Consider the following 22,643-nt stretch of genomic DNA (forward strand, 5'->3'; position numbering starts at 1 on the left):
GTACAAAAAAAAATTCAGGTAGAGTCCTACCTAAAATCTCTTCTACCGATGATCAAACAGTAACTGGCCACTTAAGTAACTGGTAGAAAGTTACTCAGCAAGCACTGGTAGAGGTGTACCTCAAACCTAGACTGTCTGACTCTGAATCCAAGACACATCCTCCTCAGCATACTGAACTGATCCCCACATTCACTGCCATCAGCCTGTGTGGACTAGGTAATCATCCAAGCAGGTATTAGCAGTCCTATTCCTCAAAGGATGGGTGTATGCCTACATCATGTGGCCAGCCTCCCTGCCCTCACTCTGCCATCAAGCAATATGGTGGATTCCAGGGCACATATGTGGTCTCCACCTTGAACCTCTCTGCTTTGCAAAGTGCAGTGAGATCTACCAACCCAGACCCCACAGTGGGAGTTACGTTCCTTTCGTGTCTGCTCCCACTCAAGCTTGCATCCCTATGCCATTATTAAACTCTTCCATGCTAGGTCAAAGTTCTTATGACCAAAGAACATGAATGGCTCAGAGATTTTCAGCGTTGAAAGAAAATATGAAAATTCCAGCTTTGTCTATCTTTGACACTCACGTTTTCATATAAGGCTGCTAGGGTCTCCAGATCAACCACAGAGTCATCCACGTTAAAAATGGCTGCCAAAAAGAGAAAAAGAAAAAAAAAGGTAATAAATTTATTTGATCTCAATACCAATATTCACTCCATGCCCAGCTTCCAAGCAACATAATATTGTTCTTTCTTACACGGGTTGCATCTTTCAACTTGTTTCTGCCCCCCTTCTTTTATCACCAGGGGGCTCAAATGAAAAAAAACAAAAATGGTTCCTATCCCTCGCCCTGCCTTGTTTGATTCCTCAGGCTTTTCGTCCTTTCTGTAGTTTAATTTAGACTCCACAGGAGAAGTGTTTGTGCTTTAAAACTAAATCAGTTTGTAGGTTTGAAGCACAATTTTAAATCTTTCTTCCCGGCTGGTAATTGAAGAGATTTAGCACCTAATGCACCAGAACTGACTCTTGCCCATTACCATAAAGGGAGAGAGAAAAAAGACAATGTTGGCAAATTAAATGAATTCAGGCATGTGATTTCAGGCACCTTTCCACAGCCACTGCAAACATCTTGTTTGGATTAAAAAGACAAGAAAGAGCAATAATTGCATCAATGGCAAATTAAGATTATAGAAACCTCCCATGAGCCAGTTTTAAGGTAAGGTCCTATGGTTTCATTAGGATTCTACTTGTTGTTTGTATCTTAAATGAATCATTTAGCAGTTAACTAATATGCTTATTATTTCATCTGGAGAGGTTCCTTCCTGCATATGCAGGGATACAGACATGGAGATTTTAAAACCTTAATGGATTTGGCTATCAAAGTGTTTGAAATTGGCAGGCCCACATCTTTAAATAATTATTCAAAACTAATAAGGTTTGTTCCCTCAACCCTAGCTCCCTTCCCTGACTTTACATTGTGAAATTAACCAGCACGCTAGTAAATTTTCTCCGTGGCAGGCTAATTAATTTTATTAAACCAACCAGTGATATTTAGAATGCCTTAAAATTTTGCTTGTCAACCATTATTCTGTTCATTTCCATTACACCATGTTTTTGGAGAAGGTAGGGATCAAGGTAAAGGGCAGATTGCCTTTGAATTATTTTACAATTGTATGAACCCCTTCATACAATTTTAACAAAATTAATTAACTGAGCTAAGATCATGTTACTTCACAAAATACTGAGAAATATACTTAAGATTCTTTCACAGGCCATTATCTCTGACTTAGTTGTTAAACAGCAAGCTACTCCTAGATATGTGGATGGTGAGAAGAGAGGAGAAGATGTGTTTGTGACAAAATCAGTCATCTCAGACTCCACCAAGACCAAGGAAAGTATATTTCCAAAAGGCCAATATTACACCACAAAAGAAAAATGGAGTTTGAGGAAAGAAAGAGTTTATGCTCTCAGGACTGGTATTTTGTGTGTGGAGATCAACTGAATTCACTAATATATTAGATAGGCCTGTTAAAATGTCTGAGCTTTTAAAAAATAAAGAAAAACAAGACAAGAATTATGCCAATTCCAATATTCCACAAAATTCAGTCAGCAAGAATACATAAGAAAAGGTAAGTAAAATTCTAGAAATAATTTGTCAGAAATGTGTTTGCTTCTAATCTAATCACACTTCCCAGGTATTATGAACTACATGCTTAATTTAAGTAATATGGTTTCATGAGAATGATCTTTTCTTTCCCTTAGTGAGCAAGTACTTGATCTTAAAAGTTTACCCACCTTGATCCCAGATACATAGTTCAAAGGATTATATTCCAAGGTGCCAGGCAGCAAAATGAAAATACCTAGAGATTGGGACCAGAAATAAGCCTGGACTCTGCAGATGTTTATGCATCCATTCACCCAACCAGCCTCCACATTGAGAGTTGTTGAATGTACACTAAGTTCCAGAAACTGCTTTCTCAAATGCTTTGACATGTAATTCAGAGGTGTATAAGACATTCAAAGTACTTGATCTCATGAAATTGATATCCTAAGATTGGGGACAGACACTAAACAAGTAAATACATAATTTCCAATAACAATATACCTTAAAGAAAGTGGACTAGAGAAATGTGCAACACTACATAGGATGTACAAAAGGAAGGCTTCTTGCAGTAGGTAACACAAAAGACTGCAGAGGTCAGTTTTGTAAATATCTAGGTAAAGAACCTGCCAGGAAGAGGTAACAGCAAAAGCAAGTTCCTGTTTTTGAAGAAGGAACACATATAAGGTACAAAGAAAGACCGAGATGACTCAGGCTGGGGATGTAGCTCAGAGGTAGAGGGCTTGCTCAGCACACATGAGGCCCTGGGTTTGATAACTAGCAATGCAAAAAAAAAAAAAACAAACAAACAATAAAAAAAAAAAAAAACAACCAAAAACCAGACTCATGAACAGAGAAAAATTTACTACATGATGCTGTTCCTGACATGTCATGTTAAATTGTCTGGACTTCAGCATATTTGTAAAATGCATACAGTAAACTTACTGAAAACACAAAGTGACCTCATATATATGCTTGGCATAGCACATAGAGCAAGGCATGAGTGACTATTATGATTTCAAATATACACATTGTTAATGTGTTTTAATGTTAGTAAATGCCTTATCTCCTTTATCATCTGGAAAGATTTAGACAAAAAAACTACAACTACTAGTATTTATATATTTATAATATAAAATCTAACTTCCCATAATTCTTGGATGTTTCAAATAGAAGTTGCTACAAAACCCTCTTGGTCTTTTAAGACCCCAGACAAGACCCAACTTTAGACAAGACCCAATTTATTAATAGGATAGGAATAGGTACAAATATCTCTAAATTATAAAACCCAGATGTATCACAGGTCTTAAAGGAAATATAAGATACTTCTGGATCTGAAAAAGTTAACCTAATTTTTATCTTGAATCCATCTTTCCTACCAATCCATCTTTCATTGTATCACTAGAATTAACTTTTTAAAACATGAGATTTGAAGTTTTATTTTGATGTTTAAAACACCCTAGATGTCACTCCTTTAAATACTTGGTGAAGTTCACACTCCTTGGCCTGACCCCAAACTGCATTTCCAATCTCCTCTTCTACTATTTCCACGCTCCTTAGGCCCCAGCCACATTGTGCAACTCCCCATTCCTGAACATGCCCTGCCTTTCTCCCTTTCCACACCTCATCTTCCAGGGCCCAGAGGTCAAAGGTTTGCTGCCCTGGAAGGACACCCCTTGACCTTCAGACCATTAACTCCTCCATCTTTTCCTCTGCCATGGCAGCTCACCCGTATTTTACACAGGGTGAAGACAGTGATTTTAAGAATCAGTATCACAGTAACAGTCTCCTTCCTCCACCAGATGGTGAGAGCTTATAGTCAGAGAAAGCTACCTCATGCACCTGGATGACTACAGATCCCACCGTAGTACCTGGGTGACTCCAACTTCCACTGAAGTGCAATAGATACAAAATAAACATGGGTGGGTGTGACGTGTACCCCAAGATCCCCAAAGGATGAGTCTTTCAGGTGGATGTGAGAAACAGTTTCTTGACAAAGAGGACATGAGGTCTTACAGAAAAAGAACACAGAGACTTTTTGCAGGTAGATAAGATTTTAACAGATGAAAGTATTATATTATGGGGCGAGGTTTTTATTTGAATTAAGGATGTTTATTCCTTCTCGATGTGTTCCTGTTCAAAACTTTAGGCTTAGTCAGTAGAGTTGCATAGTCATATTCTCCACTCACACATTCAGTGTGGATACCCGGGTTGTCTGAATATAGTATAACAAAAATATTTTAGTTTAATAAAAAAATTTTCTCTTTATTAAAGAATGAATCAAGGAAAATATCTTTCCCATCATTCTAACCTTCAAAAAATTTTGTAAATAGCAATATCAGCTTGGGGGAAAAGGTTAAGAGTAAATTGGTAGATTCCCTCAGGCAGTCACTTGAAACACCCATTGCTAATCATCATTAATTCAGGCACACTCATTCAAGCAGTGACAATTTGTAAATTTACAGTAAGTGCCCATCAACATCACTGGAAGATTGTAATACATTCCATGTGAAAGAAGATACAAACAGGTTGATGGAACCTTCTGGCAATGGCAGGAATTTTGGCCTCAAGAGAATAAATTAAAAGGACTAGGGAGATAGCCTCCAAACATAGTTTGAGACAAGAAATTGTAGAATTTTGAAAGCCATGATGAAGAGTCTGTAATGCACTTGATATACCTCAGAGAGTTTTTGAGCACTTTTGAGCTGGGAAGTGCATTAAACAGTTATATTATTCAGGGAAAATCAGATTTTTGGGAAGATCCGCTTGGAACCTATTGCTGTGGTCAAGAGCTAGCAAAAACCCGAATAGTGATGACAGAAGGGCAAGGCAAAGGAGATACACTGTGGAATACTCTATAGGAATATCATTAAATGGCTCAGGGGCTTTCAGGCTCAAATCAGGGGAAGAGCTCTGTGCCTCACCCACAGAAGCAGGTGGAAGAACACAAGAGCAGATGTGAGTGTTCTTCCTCCCAGGGTCTGGGGAGGAAGGAGGCAATATAGGAAAGGGAATTGGTAAAGGAAAGAGTAGCAAAGGGATTAATTTAGGATTAAGGCCAAGTTTTCGTTGAGGACTCTTCTCTTCCATATACAGATCTTAAAAATAAAATTTAAAAAGTACAATAAAATTCAAAGGTGGAAGCAGCAATATCAAGTGATTGATCACCTGGTTGAGCCCAGGAGCTCAAGGAAATGAAACTGTTTCTATTGTTTCTATCTTACACAGTATCCAAGGAAGGTTAAAATAATGGCATAGATCTAAAAAATAAAAACTCATAAGTCCTAAGACTCCTGGGAGAATTGTCTTACATGTACATAATTGCAGTTCCTTTTCATCGAATGTAGTTTTAGATCCCTAAGGGGCCAGTATCCATACCTGACAATTCTATCCTAAAATACTGTGAGAATGTATGTGAGAAACAATAAATGCTCTCTGATTTAAGTCATTCTTTAAAGTCCTTACCATAAAACTTATAAGCCATTACATAAACCAATTAATTATCATCACAATGTGGAAAGAAATCTTTGATTAAAATATTTTTAGAGTTGCAAATGATCAGCTGGCTCTCTCTATTTTATATTATAAAAATACACTCTTGTCTATTTTACACACAGCACACAATTCATATCTTTCATTCCAAAAACAGAATCTACAAATATACACCCACACAATTCTAAAGCAAGCCCTAAAAGCCTTGATACAGTAATTCAAAGTAATACTAGCTTTTGCTCCATAGTACAGGGCTCATTATTCCTACACTTCTGCAGATGGTGTCAGAAAGGTGAAGTGTCAAATCCACAAAAGGGAGACCCCAACAACTCATTGCCACTGCAATATCAATCATTCCTGGTGGGTTTTACTTTTATCTCCCTCCCTCCTTAGTTGTCCCCGCTCACACTGTCAGTTCAGTTAGAATATTTCACCTACACCTCACAATATGTCGAAAGGAAGTAGACACACGCTGTGAAAAGCTGGTAATTTTATTGGGGTCCTTTACCTTTAAAAATCTGTTACTTGGTCAAGTCTGGTTTCTGGGCTTCTTTTTTGCAGGGAAATTGAGGCAAACATTTTTATGTGGTCCTCTGGTGCCTGCTCTGTACTACAAGAATTATATACACAAGGATCATTAGAGTAGTGTTTCGCCCATTAAGATATAATAACCGTCAGCAGGGACAAAAAGCAGATCAGTATCACAAATTCAAACTAACAGGCACACATAAAAACTATGTGCCTGCTTTAGGCACATGCGCAGGGTCAGGGTCTCACACAATAGGTAAATTCCCTCTCCAGCTCAGAGCTGGCTTTTCACAAGGGTAAGTGGGAAGAGCAACAGGAATTCTTTTAGCCCTCCAGCCATTTTTTTTTAATTAAATTATTTATTATGGAAAGATTAGTCAATCTAGTTACTCCCCTAAATTTTGCATGAATAAAATATTACAGAAATTTTCCTTTTGGGTGATCAGTATATAGATCAGAAACTCCCCAAAGAAGCTGTATTAATAAAGTTAACTCATTCCTTATTAATGCCCTAGGCATTTTAACAACATGCAAAGTGAAATATCCACCTCAAAAATGACTTTAACGATAAGTTATTTCTTTGCTTCATGTACACAATGGATAATTAGTTCAGAAAAAAAAAATCTCAAAGGGAGAAAAAAAATAGCCAACTGTGAAATTCACAAATACTTTCTTGGATTGGGTAGAAATGCTATTCAGGCCAATACCAGAGATAAATTCTTTCTATCCTATTTACAATCCAGTCTTGATTAGTTAAGAGCTCATTTTCCAGTTTGTGAATTATCTAGGTCTTTGATTCTTCTCCTCCCTCTGGCTGATTACCTTTCCCATTTCTTTGCTCATTAGCACCTTCACCACAAGGGGAAGAAAATCCAGGTGAAAAGAAGAGATGATCATACATAGGAAATCCTAAATACTCTGATGTATGACTTTAAACATATAATCATTTTTCAGTTGTAAGTGTGCGTATATGCCTGTTTTTGTCTTTTCTTCTTTTTATTTATTTTTTTTTAAATTTTTTATTGTGGGTTGTTCAAAACGTTACAAATTTCTTGGCATATCATATTTGACACTTTGATTCAAGTGGGTTATGAACTCCCACCTTCACCCCATACACAGATTGCAGAATCACATCAGTTACACATCCATTGATTTACAAATTGCCATCCTAGTGTCTGTTGTGCTCCGCTGCCTTTCCCATTTTTTAACTCTGAACACTTTTCTATCTCCAAGTGTACCACGTTCAGATAAACAAAAAATGTGCTTGCTTCTAATTATTAAAAAATAATTCTAATTATTAAAAAAAACAAGCAAAGTCACTTAGGACATTATTCTTTTAGAGGGAAAAAGCCACCTTTAGGTGGCAAAGGAGGGAGACCAGGGTAGAGAAGATGCACATCTTAGCCTGTTTAAATTAGCCAAGAGAAATCTGGTCATCTGACATGTGGAAGATCTCACAGGATTGGGTTGGTTCATCAGGTTTTGGCCAATATTGATTTTAAGAATAATTCTGATACAACCCATTTCTTCTTTTTTGTATTCCCTTAGGTAGCTGACACGATTGCCTTGCACAAACTAGTGTTTAATAATTCTTGTACATGGATTCAATCTATTTCCAGCCCAACAAAGCAAAGGCTGATAGGATTATTTGACTCTACTAATGAAAATTATTTGTTGACAATGTTCACTTCCAATTAGCCAATGTAAAACTTAAATGTTTTATCCAAATTACAGTCAGTTTTTAAGGCCTCAATAAAAAGCTCAATTGCTAAGGAAAAGAAAACAGAATGAGGTAAGTAACACAAGACAGTTTTTTAAAATCCTGCATAACCTATCCCCCAAAACTCTAACAAACTTATTGTCCCAACCTCTACCAAGGAAAAAGAAAGAAAACATGGGGTTCATGAAAGGAGGCAATGATACAATCTGAAAGTTGAAGAGAAAGGGATCTGGAACATCTTTCCACAGTCTCAATACCCAATAATGAGCCCATCACTCAGAAGGAAGACCAAATCCAAGATAAAAGTACAAAACATGAAAGGCCGGGCAGGTAGAGAGAGATGCAAAGAGGCCAGCGGACAGGACTTGCTCCCAGAAGTGCTCTGAGACCACAGCTCTTTATAGTAGTCCCAAATCCCCCAGAACCTCTCTTCAGTATGCCTTGATTTCCCCCAACTGGCACTATGATCTACCTGTGATAGGTGCCAGGCTCACCTATGCAGACAAAGATGTGCAAGAACTTTTGCTGGATGCCAGTATCCAAATGAAATGCTTGAGGGACCAGTTAGGAAGCAGCTCAAAGGAACCTCTGTCCACCACATTAGAAGGATTAATAATTAATTGCTATTAGCTATTACAACCATGACAAAACCCAGGGAAGCAAAAGCTCATACAGAAAAATGAAAGAGCACAAACAAAAGTTGCTTCCAGAAACACAGAGGATAAAAAATATCAAGGGAACATAGTTTCTAACCTTAACTACACTGTTATATGACTAAGTAGAGACCTTAATTCAGGTATCCATGGAATGAAAGGTGAATGTAAAAAGATAAAAAGGGAGATGTTCAGAGGTGGAAAAAAATGACACTTACCTCATAAAACTCCTATAAACAAGGAGTATTTTGCTAATCTATTCCAAATTCTCAAAATCACTCAATCTCACAGAGCAAAAATCATAATTCTCGCTTAAGTCTAGGCATGTACTATACCTGAAGGTGGCCAAGGAGCCACTTTAGAGGTACAATTAAAATTGCTCATGGTTCAAACCTTAAAGAAGTGCACAGAGCACAGAATTCACAAAACTTCCTCTCCCTTATCCCCTCTGTTCTCTGAAGGCCAGTGGAATGAGAAACGTTCGGGTTAAGCGGCTTCTGTTCTTCCATTAGTTCTGGTTCTTTTAAGCTGAAATTACATTCCAGGCAGATTGGATGGTCTCAGCCAGATGCCTGAAGGTAAAGTACAAAGAAATGCCACCCTCTGCTTGTTGGTCTCAGCTCTGCAAGTTAAAGAATGTATAATGGTTTAGAAAGAGGTGGGTGAAGTCCTGCTGCTCAGGTGTTTTAGAGAGGAAGAAAAAGTGGGGAAGAAAAAGGAAATGATAGAGCTACTATTTATGTTTATTTTATTAAAAAATTTTAACATATATATATATTTTTAATGAGTTTATTGACACTGGCCCATTCACTGAGTGACATGATGATGTCACTTAGAGAGTAACCTCCTTCATGTATGACATCCACTCCTCCTTTGTTTTTGACATACTATGAGACTTGAGGGGGAAATTAAAGTAAGTTTTTTGATTCTAAACTCTGCTTTCAGCCGAATTTCACAAAATAAATAAGCTGAAGTCAAGATTCCTGAAAAAAAAAAAACAACTATAGACTTATATCTATCAAAATAAGAAAATGATAGAGTAGATGATGGTGAGCACAAGCTCTTTGTCAGACACAGAACAGAGTAAAAGTAAGGATGGTCACAGTAGATCTGCTAAGAAGTTGAGCTCTGTGAACATTAATTAAAAAAATTATCAAGAAGACTATCTAAAATGTGGGTTTAGATTCACTATTGTCAACAATGAGCCTTGTCCTAATTGTGTTAGGTTAATGAGAACCAGAAACCATCAAAATTAGCAAGGCATTTAAAAGTATTATTGATCTCATTTTAATTCAGATTTCCCTGTTTTAAAATGAGCATGTAAATTTTGTAATGCATTTATGTAACATACACATTTTAAAAAACATATCTTGGAAAACCATGCTCTAAAACTTTTTACTGGTAGGGTACACTATAAAAAATTTTGGAAGTGAAATGCCTTTTGAGTAGTGACTTCTCTAGGCTAGAGTGAGATTTTCCTCAGGAAAGTCCTAAATAAATTGTGGTCAATTTCAGATGTCTGACCAAATCTATTATGTTTTAGACAGCTCCCATAAATCTGGACATAAGATTTTAGATATTATTAAGGCCAAAACAGATAAGGTCCAGAGGGCATTCTCAGATCTGGGTTTTGGTCTCTTGAGCATAAAATAACCAATCAGTATCCCTTTCTTGTACTGAGATTCCTCAACAGAAAGATAGGTTATGATGCAGCTGAATGCTCAGGCTGAGACTCTGGACTGGTAGAAACTAAAGTGAAAAATGTTTTATTTTGATGTTAGATTAAATATTATAAATATGAATTCTGAGTGTACGGGAAATTCCACACGAATGCCAGGAGGTTTCTGGCACCTAGTGTGTGGCAATGCATATGGAGGTTTATATCAAGAATAGTCAACAGCAATTTTCCATATCCCCTGGGACAGAATTAGAGGAAATCACTAATGTGGAATGAAAACACTCATTTTCAATCATGATAGGCAGTTGCTGTGTCCACAGATGCCAAATGCTTTTAAATATAAGTCATCCCATCTAGCAGATGGAACACCAGCAGTCACTTATTCGGAATCTGTCCAGGCTCTGTGGGCAGGATGGTCAGCCTCCTGGAACCATTCTCTCCAACAACCAAGGCTTTCCTTTGGTGATTCAGAGTTTTAGATTTCAGGCAGTATATGAGGATTTGGCTTTGTTCTGAAAGATGTCAAACATCTCTTTGGGTAAAGAGAACCAGGTAGAGGTTCCTCTTTGAGGTTTATTTTATGTCTCACCTAGCCTTATCCACCTACTGCCATTAACATAATGATCTCTAGTTATATTCATTAAACTGCTTTTGTTCTACATTTCTACTTTTCAAGTTTTGTATCATTATGCACACTCTTGCTGAATCCAAAATCTAAGGGTGCCGGCTGAATTTCTTCTTCATCACTCTCTGCAGTACATTTCTATAGATGCAGTCTTAGTTCTGGCCTTTATCACTTATCATCTGAACAGTTGCAAACTCTTTCTAGCAGACTTATCCTCCTTTAATTTCATTTTTGTTTATTCATCCAACAGGCACTTAGATCAGCACCTGTATGCTGGAATCAAGTGCAAGGTGCTGGGGACATATCAAAAAGCAGTCTCCATCTCGGAGCTAATGTTCTGGTAGTTGATGTAAATAAGAACATAAGCAGATACTTGAATACAACATTAAGTAGGGAGAAAGTGAGATAATTAACTTAGGATGAGTTCTATTAGGAAGCAAGGATGTGAGAAGGCCTTTTTTGAGGTGACATTTAAGCTGAAACCTACATTAAAGAAAAAGCTAGCTGTATAGAGCATTCCAGATAGAGACAATGTACTATGCATCCAAAGATACAAAAGGAGGGAAGAACTTGCCCTTTTCAAGGAATCAAAGATGATCACTGTGGCTAGCTAGAAGTGCAGTGGGCAGGAAGGCTAGAGGAGCAAAGGGAAGGAAGTTAGAGATACAGAGCACATAGGGCCTTCAAGGTCGGTCTCAGAGACACTACTGCACTCACAATCAGTCAGCACTGTTCCCCTAAAAGATCTTATCTCTGGCACTGATGCAAAAGGTCCAGACTTCATGTGATGACATTCTGGGCCCTTCCTGTTTTGGATGCTGCTTGTTTTTCCAGCCTTACCCCTGAAACAAACCACATTCTTATGCATTCTGTACATGTAAGTTGTGTCCCCTTTTGCAAGTCTTATTTCCTGTTCTTTCCTCTAGGCGAAGAGCTCTGTCTCTGTGTGTAAGAACTCATCCTCTAAGACTCATCTAAAGTTGTACGTGAAGAGTAAAGATATTTCTGTTATTTCATAGCCCACTCTACTGCAGTCTTGGCTGCTTGTACATCCCCTCCCACCATCGTGTGAGCTTTCCAAAATGTTATACTTAAAATTTTAAATGTTGTTGAAATCATGGTGCCTGATAAGAGCTGGCATTTAATACATGTTAAAGACAGGCAGTTAGTTTTACCCAAATGCACCAGAATGGAATATGTGACATTCTGATTCTATATAGACTAAGGCTTAGTCTATTAAAATAATCAAATTAAATTTAACAAACATTTGAATATATGGCTTTAATACATGATGCATTAGACCAATTAGTTGTAAGCAATACTTAATCAGAGAACTTCCTAGAAAGCAAATAAACATAACATAAAGGTACAAAAACTGGTTGTTATTTATTAACCACAAGAGCTTGAACATAGAATTGCAAAATTTCACTTCCTGAATGTACACTGTAGACAGACCGCCCTAGTGGACCACATAGAGTAGTGCTCACCATACCAATAAGAAAAACCAGGTTGCTCTTTAAGAACTGGTCCAGTTTTCAGGAAAATGAATAAAACTAGAGACCATTATGTTAAGCAAAATAAGTCAAACTCAGAAGGTCAAGGGTTGTATGTTTCTCTCATATGCAGAACCTAGAAAAGAAAAAGGAAAAGAAAGAGGGGGAGATCTCATGAAAATCAAAAGGAGATCAGTAGAGGAAAGAGGTCAAGGGACGGGAGGTGGGGAGAGAAGGGGAAATTGCTGGGCAGTGATATTGGCTAAATTAAGTTGTTTAATTATGTGCATATATGATATGTAACAACAAATACCATTGTTATGTACAACTTATAATGTGCCCATAAAAAAAGTGGAAGGAAAAAAAAAGACCTAGACCAGTAAAAGCCAGATTATCGATCTCATCTATTTGTGGGAGGTACCTTTGTACTGAAATACTTAAAACTCTTATCAAGATGACAAAGCTGTAATCCCAGCAAGACAAGATTGAAATGTCAAAATTGTTATTTAGAAAACTGGAATGCTTGAAGCTCTTCAGGATACCCGTAGGTACTTCTGTTCCTACAAACAGAATAATATTTTTTATAAGAATCAGGCATTTCCAAGAATCAGAACTGTTCCTTTCTACTCATACCTTCCTGTCTCTTCTCATTGATCCCTCTGCTCATCCATTCAAAACACACTCACTGTGTGCTATGCACATGATAGGGATAGGGTGAAGGAGACTGCATTTTCGTGGGGAAAACATCAGGAAGAGATACAATGCCACACAGAGACAAGTGATGGAGAAAACATTGAGCAGATAAGATACTTTATTCATAACAAAGAAATATTCTCCTCCCTAAGTGAACAAACTAGGGTTCTGGTTTATATATCAGCTTCTTGTAAGTTTGGAAAATGTGAGTTAATGCCTCTGGTCTTTGTGCCCTGACAAAGATGAATATATGACCAGAAGGCTTAGGAATAAACCAGAGGCTTCTGAAGTATGGTCATTTCACCAAGGCTGATACACTGTGAGACTGCCTGGCTGCCAGCTGGCCACCTCCAATCACATCTCCCCTCACATAAAAGTAAATGTTTCAGGCCAACCTCAGCACAGGGAGTCCTTTCAACAGAATGACAACACAAGGCCAAGCACATTCCATTTATGACCAGACATGGATTCAGAATGAAATATAACTGACAAAGCCCTGACTCTTAGTGACCTCCACGTGCCAGTGTCAGTCAAGGGTTCATCTGGAATACATTGCTAAAGGAAAAAATGGAATGGAGATTATTTTTTAGAACTTAGGAGCCAACTCTGTAGTGGATACATAGGTGCCTGAGGCAGACGGAAGAGCTAAAATCATGCTCGCACTACTTAGATTTATGTGATGCCAGTTTGCATCTCCAATGCTGAAATAAGAGTTGGTTTTTGCTTCACAAAGGCATGTTCTTGCCCAAAGTAGAATCTTGGAAAGGTCTGGGTGAAATAATTTTTACTCAACTTACAATGAATATTGAGCCAATGAGGCTGGAATTCCATGGGAAGGTTTATGATCCTGAGCAGTGAACTACAGTATCATGGGGCTAGAATGACCCTTGTTCATGTGGCAATCTGTCATCCTGAAGCAGGACATGGCTAATAGGAACTGCATAAAGGCCATGGTGGTGAAACCAAGCACACCTGGCGAGACATGTTGTTCACAACAAGACTCTCCCACCACACCTGCAGAATCCCCTTCTCATTGCAATGACTGCCTCAGAGAGTTACTTTCCCACCACAAGACTACCAACTCCCCTGCAGAATTTTTTTTCCTTTCTTCCCTTTTTTTCTTTGCCGTAGCATCACATTCTCCTGATTTGAATACTTCTCCTAGAAGACCTAACTTTAGATCTTTCTAAAGTCACTGAAGAATCCTAGTGCCCCAAAGTCAAAGAAATCTAGTTACCACAATGTTTCCCAAGGTTTAATATTCATACTTATATATTCAGTTCTACTGTTGAACATAAATGTTAAAAACGTTTCACTTATCCAAATACTTGTAACTGTCATTTACTTTGGATATCCATATTTCCAGCCTTTTGTGGAATTTAAAATCTTTTATAATACAGCAAAATTTTAAGCCCCTGAGAAAGCTACTTTAAAAGGAAAAGCAGCATGTGAAAGGATCTCAAGAGCCTCTTGGTTTAGGCCTTCAGGAGTGGCTGAGTCACAGGGTAAAAAGGAACAAGCAACACCAAGAAAAACCGAAGGGTGGGGTAGCTTCAGAGTGCTCCCACTGTTAAACCAACGCTTAATTCTACTGAAGCCACCTTAAAGATTGTAGTCCACTCAGAAAACATTGTAAGTGACATGCCAAAATTAAGATTTACATTTAATTTATTACTGAGAAAAGGGAACATTGTTCTAATGAAAGATACAAATTTTTAAAAAAGTATGATGGCTTTTGATTCCCTTTTCTAGAAATCCAGAGAAGTACACAAAAATATTTTTTTTTCTTTTATAAATGTCTTTTATTTAAAACTGAGCCAAAGATAACCAAGTAGGGAAAAAGAACCACACCATCACCAACAACAAAGTGATTAAGAGACAATGATGTAACCACATGGTTGATAAAAGTATTTCTCTACAGATGTATTCAGCCAATGAGGAAGAAATGATTAAATTAGTACATTGCTATTTTGCAGACTTCTAAAGAAACAATCTGAGCAAAGATCACCAGTGCCTACTAGTGTCATAGACAATATTATATACTTCTTGATGGAATATACAATAACATCTATGAAGTATTCTTCCACCACTCAGATTAAGCTTCTAGGTCAAATTAGCAGTATACAGAAAACACATTGGACAGAGAAACTTAATTGCACAGTAATGTAATCAGCAAAATAAAAAAAAAAAGGAAATATATACAGGACAAGTAACCTTCTGTCTTCAATGAATGAATTACAAGGGAAAAAAAAAACACAAAAAGAAGATGGGGAGGAGAAAACTTCAGATTAAAAGAAACTTGAGAGACACATCAATGGCAATGCAGAACATCTGTTTGGATCCTCATCCAAAATAACTGTAAATGAATGGGCAAATTAACGAGTATAGGAACAACCAGGGAAACTACAACCACAGATGTGAGGACACTGAGAAACTGTTATTTTTCTTTTGAAAGGCATCATATGACACTAGAGTTATGTTTGAAAAAGTGTCCTTATCTTTTATGGCTAGTACAAATATTTTTAGCAGATGAATTATAAAATATCTGAGATTTGCCTCATAATAATCCAGTTGGTGGTAGAGAGGGTGCTGGAGACAGAAACAAAAGTGAGGAGATGGATATGTAGCTGGGCATTGGATTCATGAATTCATTATGACATTTTAATTTTGTATATGTTCAAAATTCTATGATAAATGTTTTAAAAATCTAAAAATTGTAAAAAAAAATGATGGAAAAGACTTACCCTGCTGGATATCCTTCATTTCTAAATGTAAACTAGATATCAAGATTCCCACGGTTTGAGATCGTTTTCCATCCAATAACTTGATGATCTGGAATTTTAAAAGAAAAAAAAAAGAATACAAGCTCAAATGACTATAAAAATCTTTTAGGAAGCACACAAAGAGACAGTAAGACTCAGATACACTGAAGGATGAGCTAAACGGACCACAGACACTACTCTAAATGATACTTGATTGGAAAGCAGCTTAACTGAACTTGCAGATGTTTTACAAAATAAAGGGGAAAACGCTGCGGAGAATTCAACCAGCCCAATGCAAACACTAAAAAAATCTTCAGAATATTTTACTCTGATCTTTTAACTCAAATATTTTTTAACTAAGTTGTAACAGAAACATGATGTACAATGCTACACCCAGCTTTTTCACTTATCAATGGGATATTGTCACATTGCTGCCTAAGTCTCCAGTCTTTGCAGTGATTCTGTCTGCTGAAGAGCTTAGTGGAAAGAATATTCCCATCTTCTGACAGCTTCCCATCAGCAATGTGGCCTCGAGGAATCTAACTTCATCCTGAGCTTATACTTACTGCATTTAGCTTATACATTGATTTTAGATATTAAATGATTTGACATATATAAAGTGCCTAACATATTTGCTGATCTATATTTACTATGTAAATAAAGTTTCCCTATTTCAGGAAGTTAGGTTGCTTCCTATTGTACAATCATTAGCATAAAGAATTGTAATATTTTATTCATGAAGTTTTAATTTTAAATTGTTTCAAATTATTTTTTATCATAATATGTCTCTCAAAACTTTTACAATCTTTTTAAAAACTGCAAGTACTTCATCGCCAATTACTTCAACATTTATGAATAGCCCCTAAAGAAGTCTAGTAGTTTTTTCTAAGCCAAATAAGACAAATCAGCTCCTACTAATGTATAACACAGCGACCACTAAGGGGGGAAATTACCTTTTCCCTAATGTAGCAGGGCTGGGAAAATCAATAGGAAACATACATAAAACATCACCAAATCTTCTAAGTGTTTTTAATGTACTTTTCTGGGTAAAATACAAACTAAACAGCTATATTTCCCTTCCCAACTAGGTGTTTAAAAATTACAAAATATAGTGAAGACAGGACTAAACAATAGCAATATCTACCTCATATTTTTTAGTATGTTAGTCTAGTTGTTTGGTGGTTGAACAAGGGTAACAAGAGTTTGTTACAATCAAGATTATCTAATAGCCTAATTCTCTACCTACCTATCAATTTATTCTCAATTATTACCAGCACTTTGTCTTCCCTTTTCCTAATTAGAATGGATATTTTTATATAACTATTAGGTATAAAATATAGTAAATACTAAACTTTAATCAAGATAAAAGAAAAATCTGATTTTTCAGTTGCTCTGTTTAATCATTTCAACATGAGTCTTAGATAAAGATTTCTAGAGAAGATAGAATTTCAGGAGTTTCAAGAAGGATATAAAGAAGATAATTATTATTTTTATAATTTTTCACATAAAAGCAAACACAAAAGAAGTAGTAACAAAGCATAATCAAATATCTTTAAAAATGTTGTTTCTTGGAGAACCCAAATTTAAAGCCAACTGATTTTTAAAAGTCCAATACAAAATTAAGAAAATCCAAATAGGTTATAAATAATGAGCCATGTATTCATTAATTTAAAAAATATTTGCTGTGTATATGTTGTGCTTCTGGGACTATTTTGGACTCTGGGGATGCAGAGGTGAGTGAGACAGATTAAGAAGACACTGCCCTCAAGAAGCATGTAGCTTGGAAATTTTGAAATTCACTGTGGTGAAATTGCTATTGTCTATCAAAACACAAATAAATTAATTGCCTAAACTACCAAGATAGCAAATTCAAAAGAAGATGGGCTTTGGGAAATTGACTAGATATGTGCTTAAGTGTCCAGGACAGTGACTGATACAACCATGGCATACACATCAATGCCCAGAAGACAGGCACGGGAATTCAACTTATGTCAAGATCGCATTTAGGTCACCAAAGTTTCTTCAAATGAAAAATCAGACTATACAGTCAGGACACCAAAATCCATTAACCACACATTCTGCCTGCAAGACAATGTTCAAATGCAAGTTGTTCTACTAAAAGTGACAAGCGAGACACCTGAGGAACCCAGCCAATGCATACTGATTCTGCTGTCATTTCTTGCTTGCAAAGCCAAGTCAATCCATCCCCACTTCATCATTCCACCAGGCTGCACTGTGGAAAGGATGTCACTGCAGGAAGCCATCCTTTGAATTTTACCCATGACTTTGGGTGAAAGGTGTTAGGAAGGTGTTACTTGTAGGGTAATGCCTTAAAGAGTTTTTCCTAAATTCGGTACTGCCTCCTAATAGGGTGGGTAAGGTTGGCAGTGGAATTAGAGCCTTTGTATTTTTGTTCCTATATATGTACCAAATTCTGTCTACTTCGGACAGAACCTTTGCAAATATCTTTTTATGTTTCCATTTACTCACTTTTCATAGCAGAATAATTCTGGAGTCCTTCTCAAAACCAACTCAAATATTTGGAACACAGTGGACATTGAATTTATATCCCAAACCCTGTTTATTTTTACTTGTTTTCATGGATCTGAAAGCTTACTTTTTAAAGATTATTACTGTGAAAAATACATAACATGAAATTTACTTTATTAAAAATTTGAAGTATAGAATACAGTATTACAAACTATAAGCAAAATGTTCATTAGAACTCTGGAATTTTTTCACCTTGCAAGACTGAAACTATACCTATTGAAGAGCAACTTCCCAATTTTCCCTTCCACCAGCCCTTGGCAACCACCATTCTATTTTCTATTTCTATAAGTTGAACTACTATAACTATCTCATATAATGTCACCACGAATTATTTATCCATCTGTGACTAGATTATCTTCACTTGGCATAATGTACCGAAGGTTGACTCTCATTGTTGTAAATGACAGATTTCCTTTTTTCATGGTTGGATAATATTTTATTGCATGTATACACCATATTTTCTTTATCCATTTATCCCTTGATAGGCATTTCACTTTAGTTTTATTTTTTTCAAATCTTGTTACTGTGTTTAATGCTACAATGAACATGGAAATGCAAATGTCTTTAAGATTCTGATTCCAGTTCTTTAAAATAATCAGGAGAGGGACTGAAGAATCATATGGTAGTTTCATTTAAAAATTCTTAAGGAAACTCCATACTGTTTCCAGTAGCAGCAACACCATTTTATATTCCCATTGACTATTCACAAGGATCTCCAATTTCTCCATATCCTCACCAAAACTTTATATTTTCTGGTTATTTTATTTATTTTTTTTGTAGGCACCATGCTAACAGGTATGGGAAGCTATCTTACTGTGGCGTTGAAATACATTTCCCATGATGATTAGTGATGCTGGGCATCTTTTCATATACCTAATGTCCATCTGTATGTATTCTTTGAAGAAATGTCTACTCAATTTGAGAAATTAACTAGATGTATGCTTAAGTGTCCAGGACAGTGATTGACACAACCATGGCATACACATCAATGTCCAGGAGACAGGCACAGGAATTCAATTTATGACAAGATTGTAATTAGGTCACAGAGGTTTCTTGAGCCCATTTTAATTGTTTTTAAATGGAATTTTAGGAGTCCTTCCCATAATTGGACATTAATCCCTTATCAGATATACAGCTTGCAAATACTTCCTCCCAGTTTGTAGGCTGCCTTTTCACTCTGTTAATTGTTTCCTCTGCTGCACACCTCCTTCATTCGAAGTTGTCCCACTTGTCTATTTTTGGTTTTTCTTGCCTGTGCTTTTGGTGTTGTACCAGGAAATAATTTTCAGGATCAATTTTGTGAAGGTTTTCCTTTATGTTTTCTTCTAGGAGTTTTTAGTGTAAGTCTTTAATCTATTGAGTTGATTTTTGTGCATGTTGTGTCTAATTTCATTCTTTTGCAAATTATCTTCTTCCCATTGTTTTAGCACTTTCGTCAAAAACCATGTGAGCACACATGCATGGGTTTATTTCTTGGTTCTCTATTGTTCTCTGTTTGTCTATAATGTCTGCCTTTATGCAATGTCATTACTATTTTGATTACTCTAGCTTTATAATACATTTTTTTAGTCAAGAAATATGAGGCATCCATGTTTGTTCTTTTTTGAGGTTGTTTCTGCTGTTTGGAGTATTCTTTGGTTCCAGATGAAGTGTAGGACTTTGGTGTTTTGTTTTTTTTTCTATTTCTGAACAACTCCCACTGGGATTTTGAGAGGAAGTGCATTGAATCTGTAGATCCCTTGAGGAATTTGGATGTTTGGACTACATTAAAGCCTTCCAATCCATAACATGAGACATTGTCTTTCCATTTATTTGTGTCTCCCTCAATTTCTTGCAATAATGTCTTGTAGCTTTCAGTGTATGAGTCTTTCACCTTCTTAAGTTTATTGCCAAGTATTTTATTCTTCTTGATGCTATTTTAAATGGAATGTTCTTTGGGGGGTTGTTTGTTTTTTGGTGTACAAAAACAACTAATTTTTATACATTGATTTTGAAGATTGCCAAGTCTAAATTTATTAGTTCTCAGGGGTTTTTTTTTATCCTTAGAGATTTCTACACATATGATCATGTCATCTGTATAAAGAGATAATTTTATTTCTTCTTTTTCACTTTGGTTGTCTTTTATTTAATTTTTTGGCCTAACAGCATTAGCTAGGTTTTCCAATATTATGTTCAATAGAGGTGGTGAGAGTGGGCAACCTTATGTTGTTCTTGATCTCAGTGAAAATGTTTTCAGCAATGAGTACAACGTCAGCTTTGAGTTTTTAATACATGGGCTTTATTATGCTGAGATAATTTTTCTTCTACTCCTAGTTTGATGAGTGATTTTTTTATTATGAAGTGTGTTTGAGTCTGTCAAGGGTTTTTTTCTGAATCTATTTAGATGATCCTATGATTTTTTTATCTTTTGTTCTGTTAATGGGATGTAATACATTGATGGATGTTCAAATGATGAACCATCCTTGCATCCCAGGGATAAATCCCACTTGCTCATAGTGTCTGATCCTTTTAACATCCTCTTAAATGTGGTTTGCTTGTATTTTGTTGGGTAAGTTTACATCTATATTAATCAGGGATAATGGTCTATAGTATTCTATATAGTGTCTTTGGCTGTGGTATCAGGTAATGTTGACTTCATACAATGAATCTGTTCCATCTTTTTCAGTATTTTTAGAAGAAAAAATTTTGCTTCTTTAAATGTTTGATAGATTTTTTTCACTGAAAACATATGCTCCTGGGCTTTTCTCTATCAGGAGATTTTTTAAAAATATATTTGATTCAATCGTCTTACTAGTTATGACTCTGTTTAGATTTTGCGTTTCTTCATGAATTGATCTTGGTGGGCTGTATGTTTCTAGGAATTGATCCTTGTCTTCTGGGTTAATTTTTTTTGCATATAACTGCTCATACTAGTTTCTCAAAATTCTCATTTCTGTGGCAGAAATCAGTTGTAATATCTAGTCCTTGGTCCAGCTAAATATTTCCCAATTTTTATTTTCTTTTTAAAAAAACACTAACTCTTAAGCCAGGCACAGTGACACATGCCTGTAATCCCAGATGCTCAGGAGGCTGAGACAGGAGGATCCCAATTTTGAGGCCAGCTTCAGCAACTTAGTGAGGCCCTAAGCAACTTACACAAGACCTGATCTCAAAATAAAAAAATAAAAAGGGATGGGGGATGTAGCTCAGTGGAGTAAAGTGCCCCTGGGTTCAATTCCCAGTACCCAAAATTAAAACTCTTAGTTTTGTTGATTTTTTTCCCTATTTCCTATTTTGTTTACTTCTGCTCTAATCTTCATTATTTCATTTTCCTGTACTCTGGGCTGTTCTTTGCTCTTCTAGCTTCATCATGTGTACAGTTAAAGTTGTTTGAGATCTTTTTTGATATAAGTGCTCACCCCTATAAACTTCCTCTTAGTACTGTTTTTGCTGTATACATTTTGGTATATTGTGCTTTTTGCTTTTATTTGTCTTAAGCTATTTTCCAGTTTTTCTTTAGATTCCTTCTTTCACCCACTGGTTGTTCAGGACTGTGTTGTTTAACTTCTACATACTTGTGAATTTTCCATTGTTCCTTTTACTATTATTGCTAGTTTCATTCCATTGTGGTTGGAAAAGATGCTTGTTATGATTTCCATCTTCTTAAATTTGTTAAGACTTGTTTCGTGACCTAACGTTCTTTCTATCCTGGAGAATGTTCCACGTGCTCTTGAGAATAATGTGTATTCTATCCCTGTTGGGTGGAATGTACTTCACAGTCATCCCTTGGTATCCATAGGGGATTGGGTCCAGGACCCACGGTGGACACAAAAATACATTGATGCTCAGGTCCCTTTTATAAAATAATGTAGTATTTGCACATAACCCACAAACATCAGCCTGCATATTTCAAATTATCTCTAGATTACTTACAGTGTGCAGTACAAAGTAAATGGAGCATAAGTAGTTGTTATACAGTATTGCCTTGGGAATAATGATAAGAAAAATGTCATATTCAGTATAAACACAACTATCATAGGCCTAAGTACACAGTATATGAATAAGAGGCAAAGAATGCTTCCATAATGAGTGTTGAAGAGAACCTGAAGATCTGTAAATTGGTGGAAGGTTACAGTAGAGTATGCCTATGCATTACTTCATTAGCAAGGATTTGGCGCAATGCTCATTGGTTGGCCCATTCAAGTTTTGCTTTGTGGAACTTTCTGGAATTATTTCTTTTAGATATTTTTCTTTCTACAGATGTTTGAATCTGTGGATAACAGAATATGTAAATACAGGGGGCTGAATGTATATATCTGTTAAATCTATTTGGTATAGTGTTGTTCAAGTCCTCTGTTTCCTTATTGTTTTGT

The 22,643-nt window shown here is 36.3% G+C and overlaps 1 protein-coding gene across 6 annotated transcripts in view; it reads right to left on the reverse strand.

Moving 5' to 3' along the window:
• Positions 1-22,643, reverse strand: part of Fmn1 (formin 1) — a 399,662-nt gene that overhangs the window by 133,917 nt on the left and 243,102 nt on the right. For all 6 annotated transcript variants that reach the window (XR_007343831.1, XM_048793077.1, XM_015480855.2 and 3 more), the window contains 2 exons: positions 15,724-15,811; positions 584-645 (listed from right to left, as the gene is read on the reverse strand). Coding sequence is in view for 5 of the 6 variants with exons in the window: in XM_048793077.1 (XP_048649034.1) it covers positions 584-645; positions 15,724-15,811 (150 nt within the window). In the remaining variant the exon portion in view is untranslated. The remainder of the gene's footprint in view (positions 1-583; positions 646-15,723; positions 15,812-22,643) is intronic.

The sequence above is a fragment of the Marmota marmota genome, unplaced genomic scaffold (assembly GCF_001458135.2).
Source record: "Marmota marmota marmota unplaced genomic scaffold, marMar, whole genome shotgun sequence".
Taxonomy (NCBI): Eukaryota; Metazoa; Chordata; class Mammalia; order Rodentia; family Sciuridae; genus Marmota; species Marmota marmota.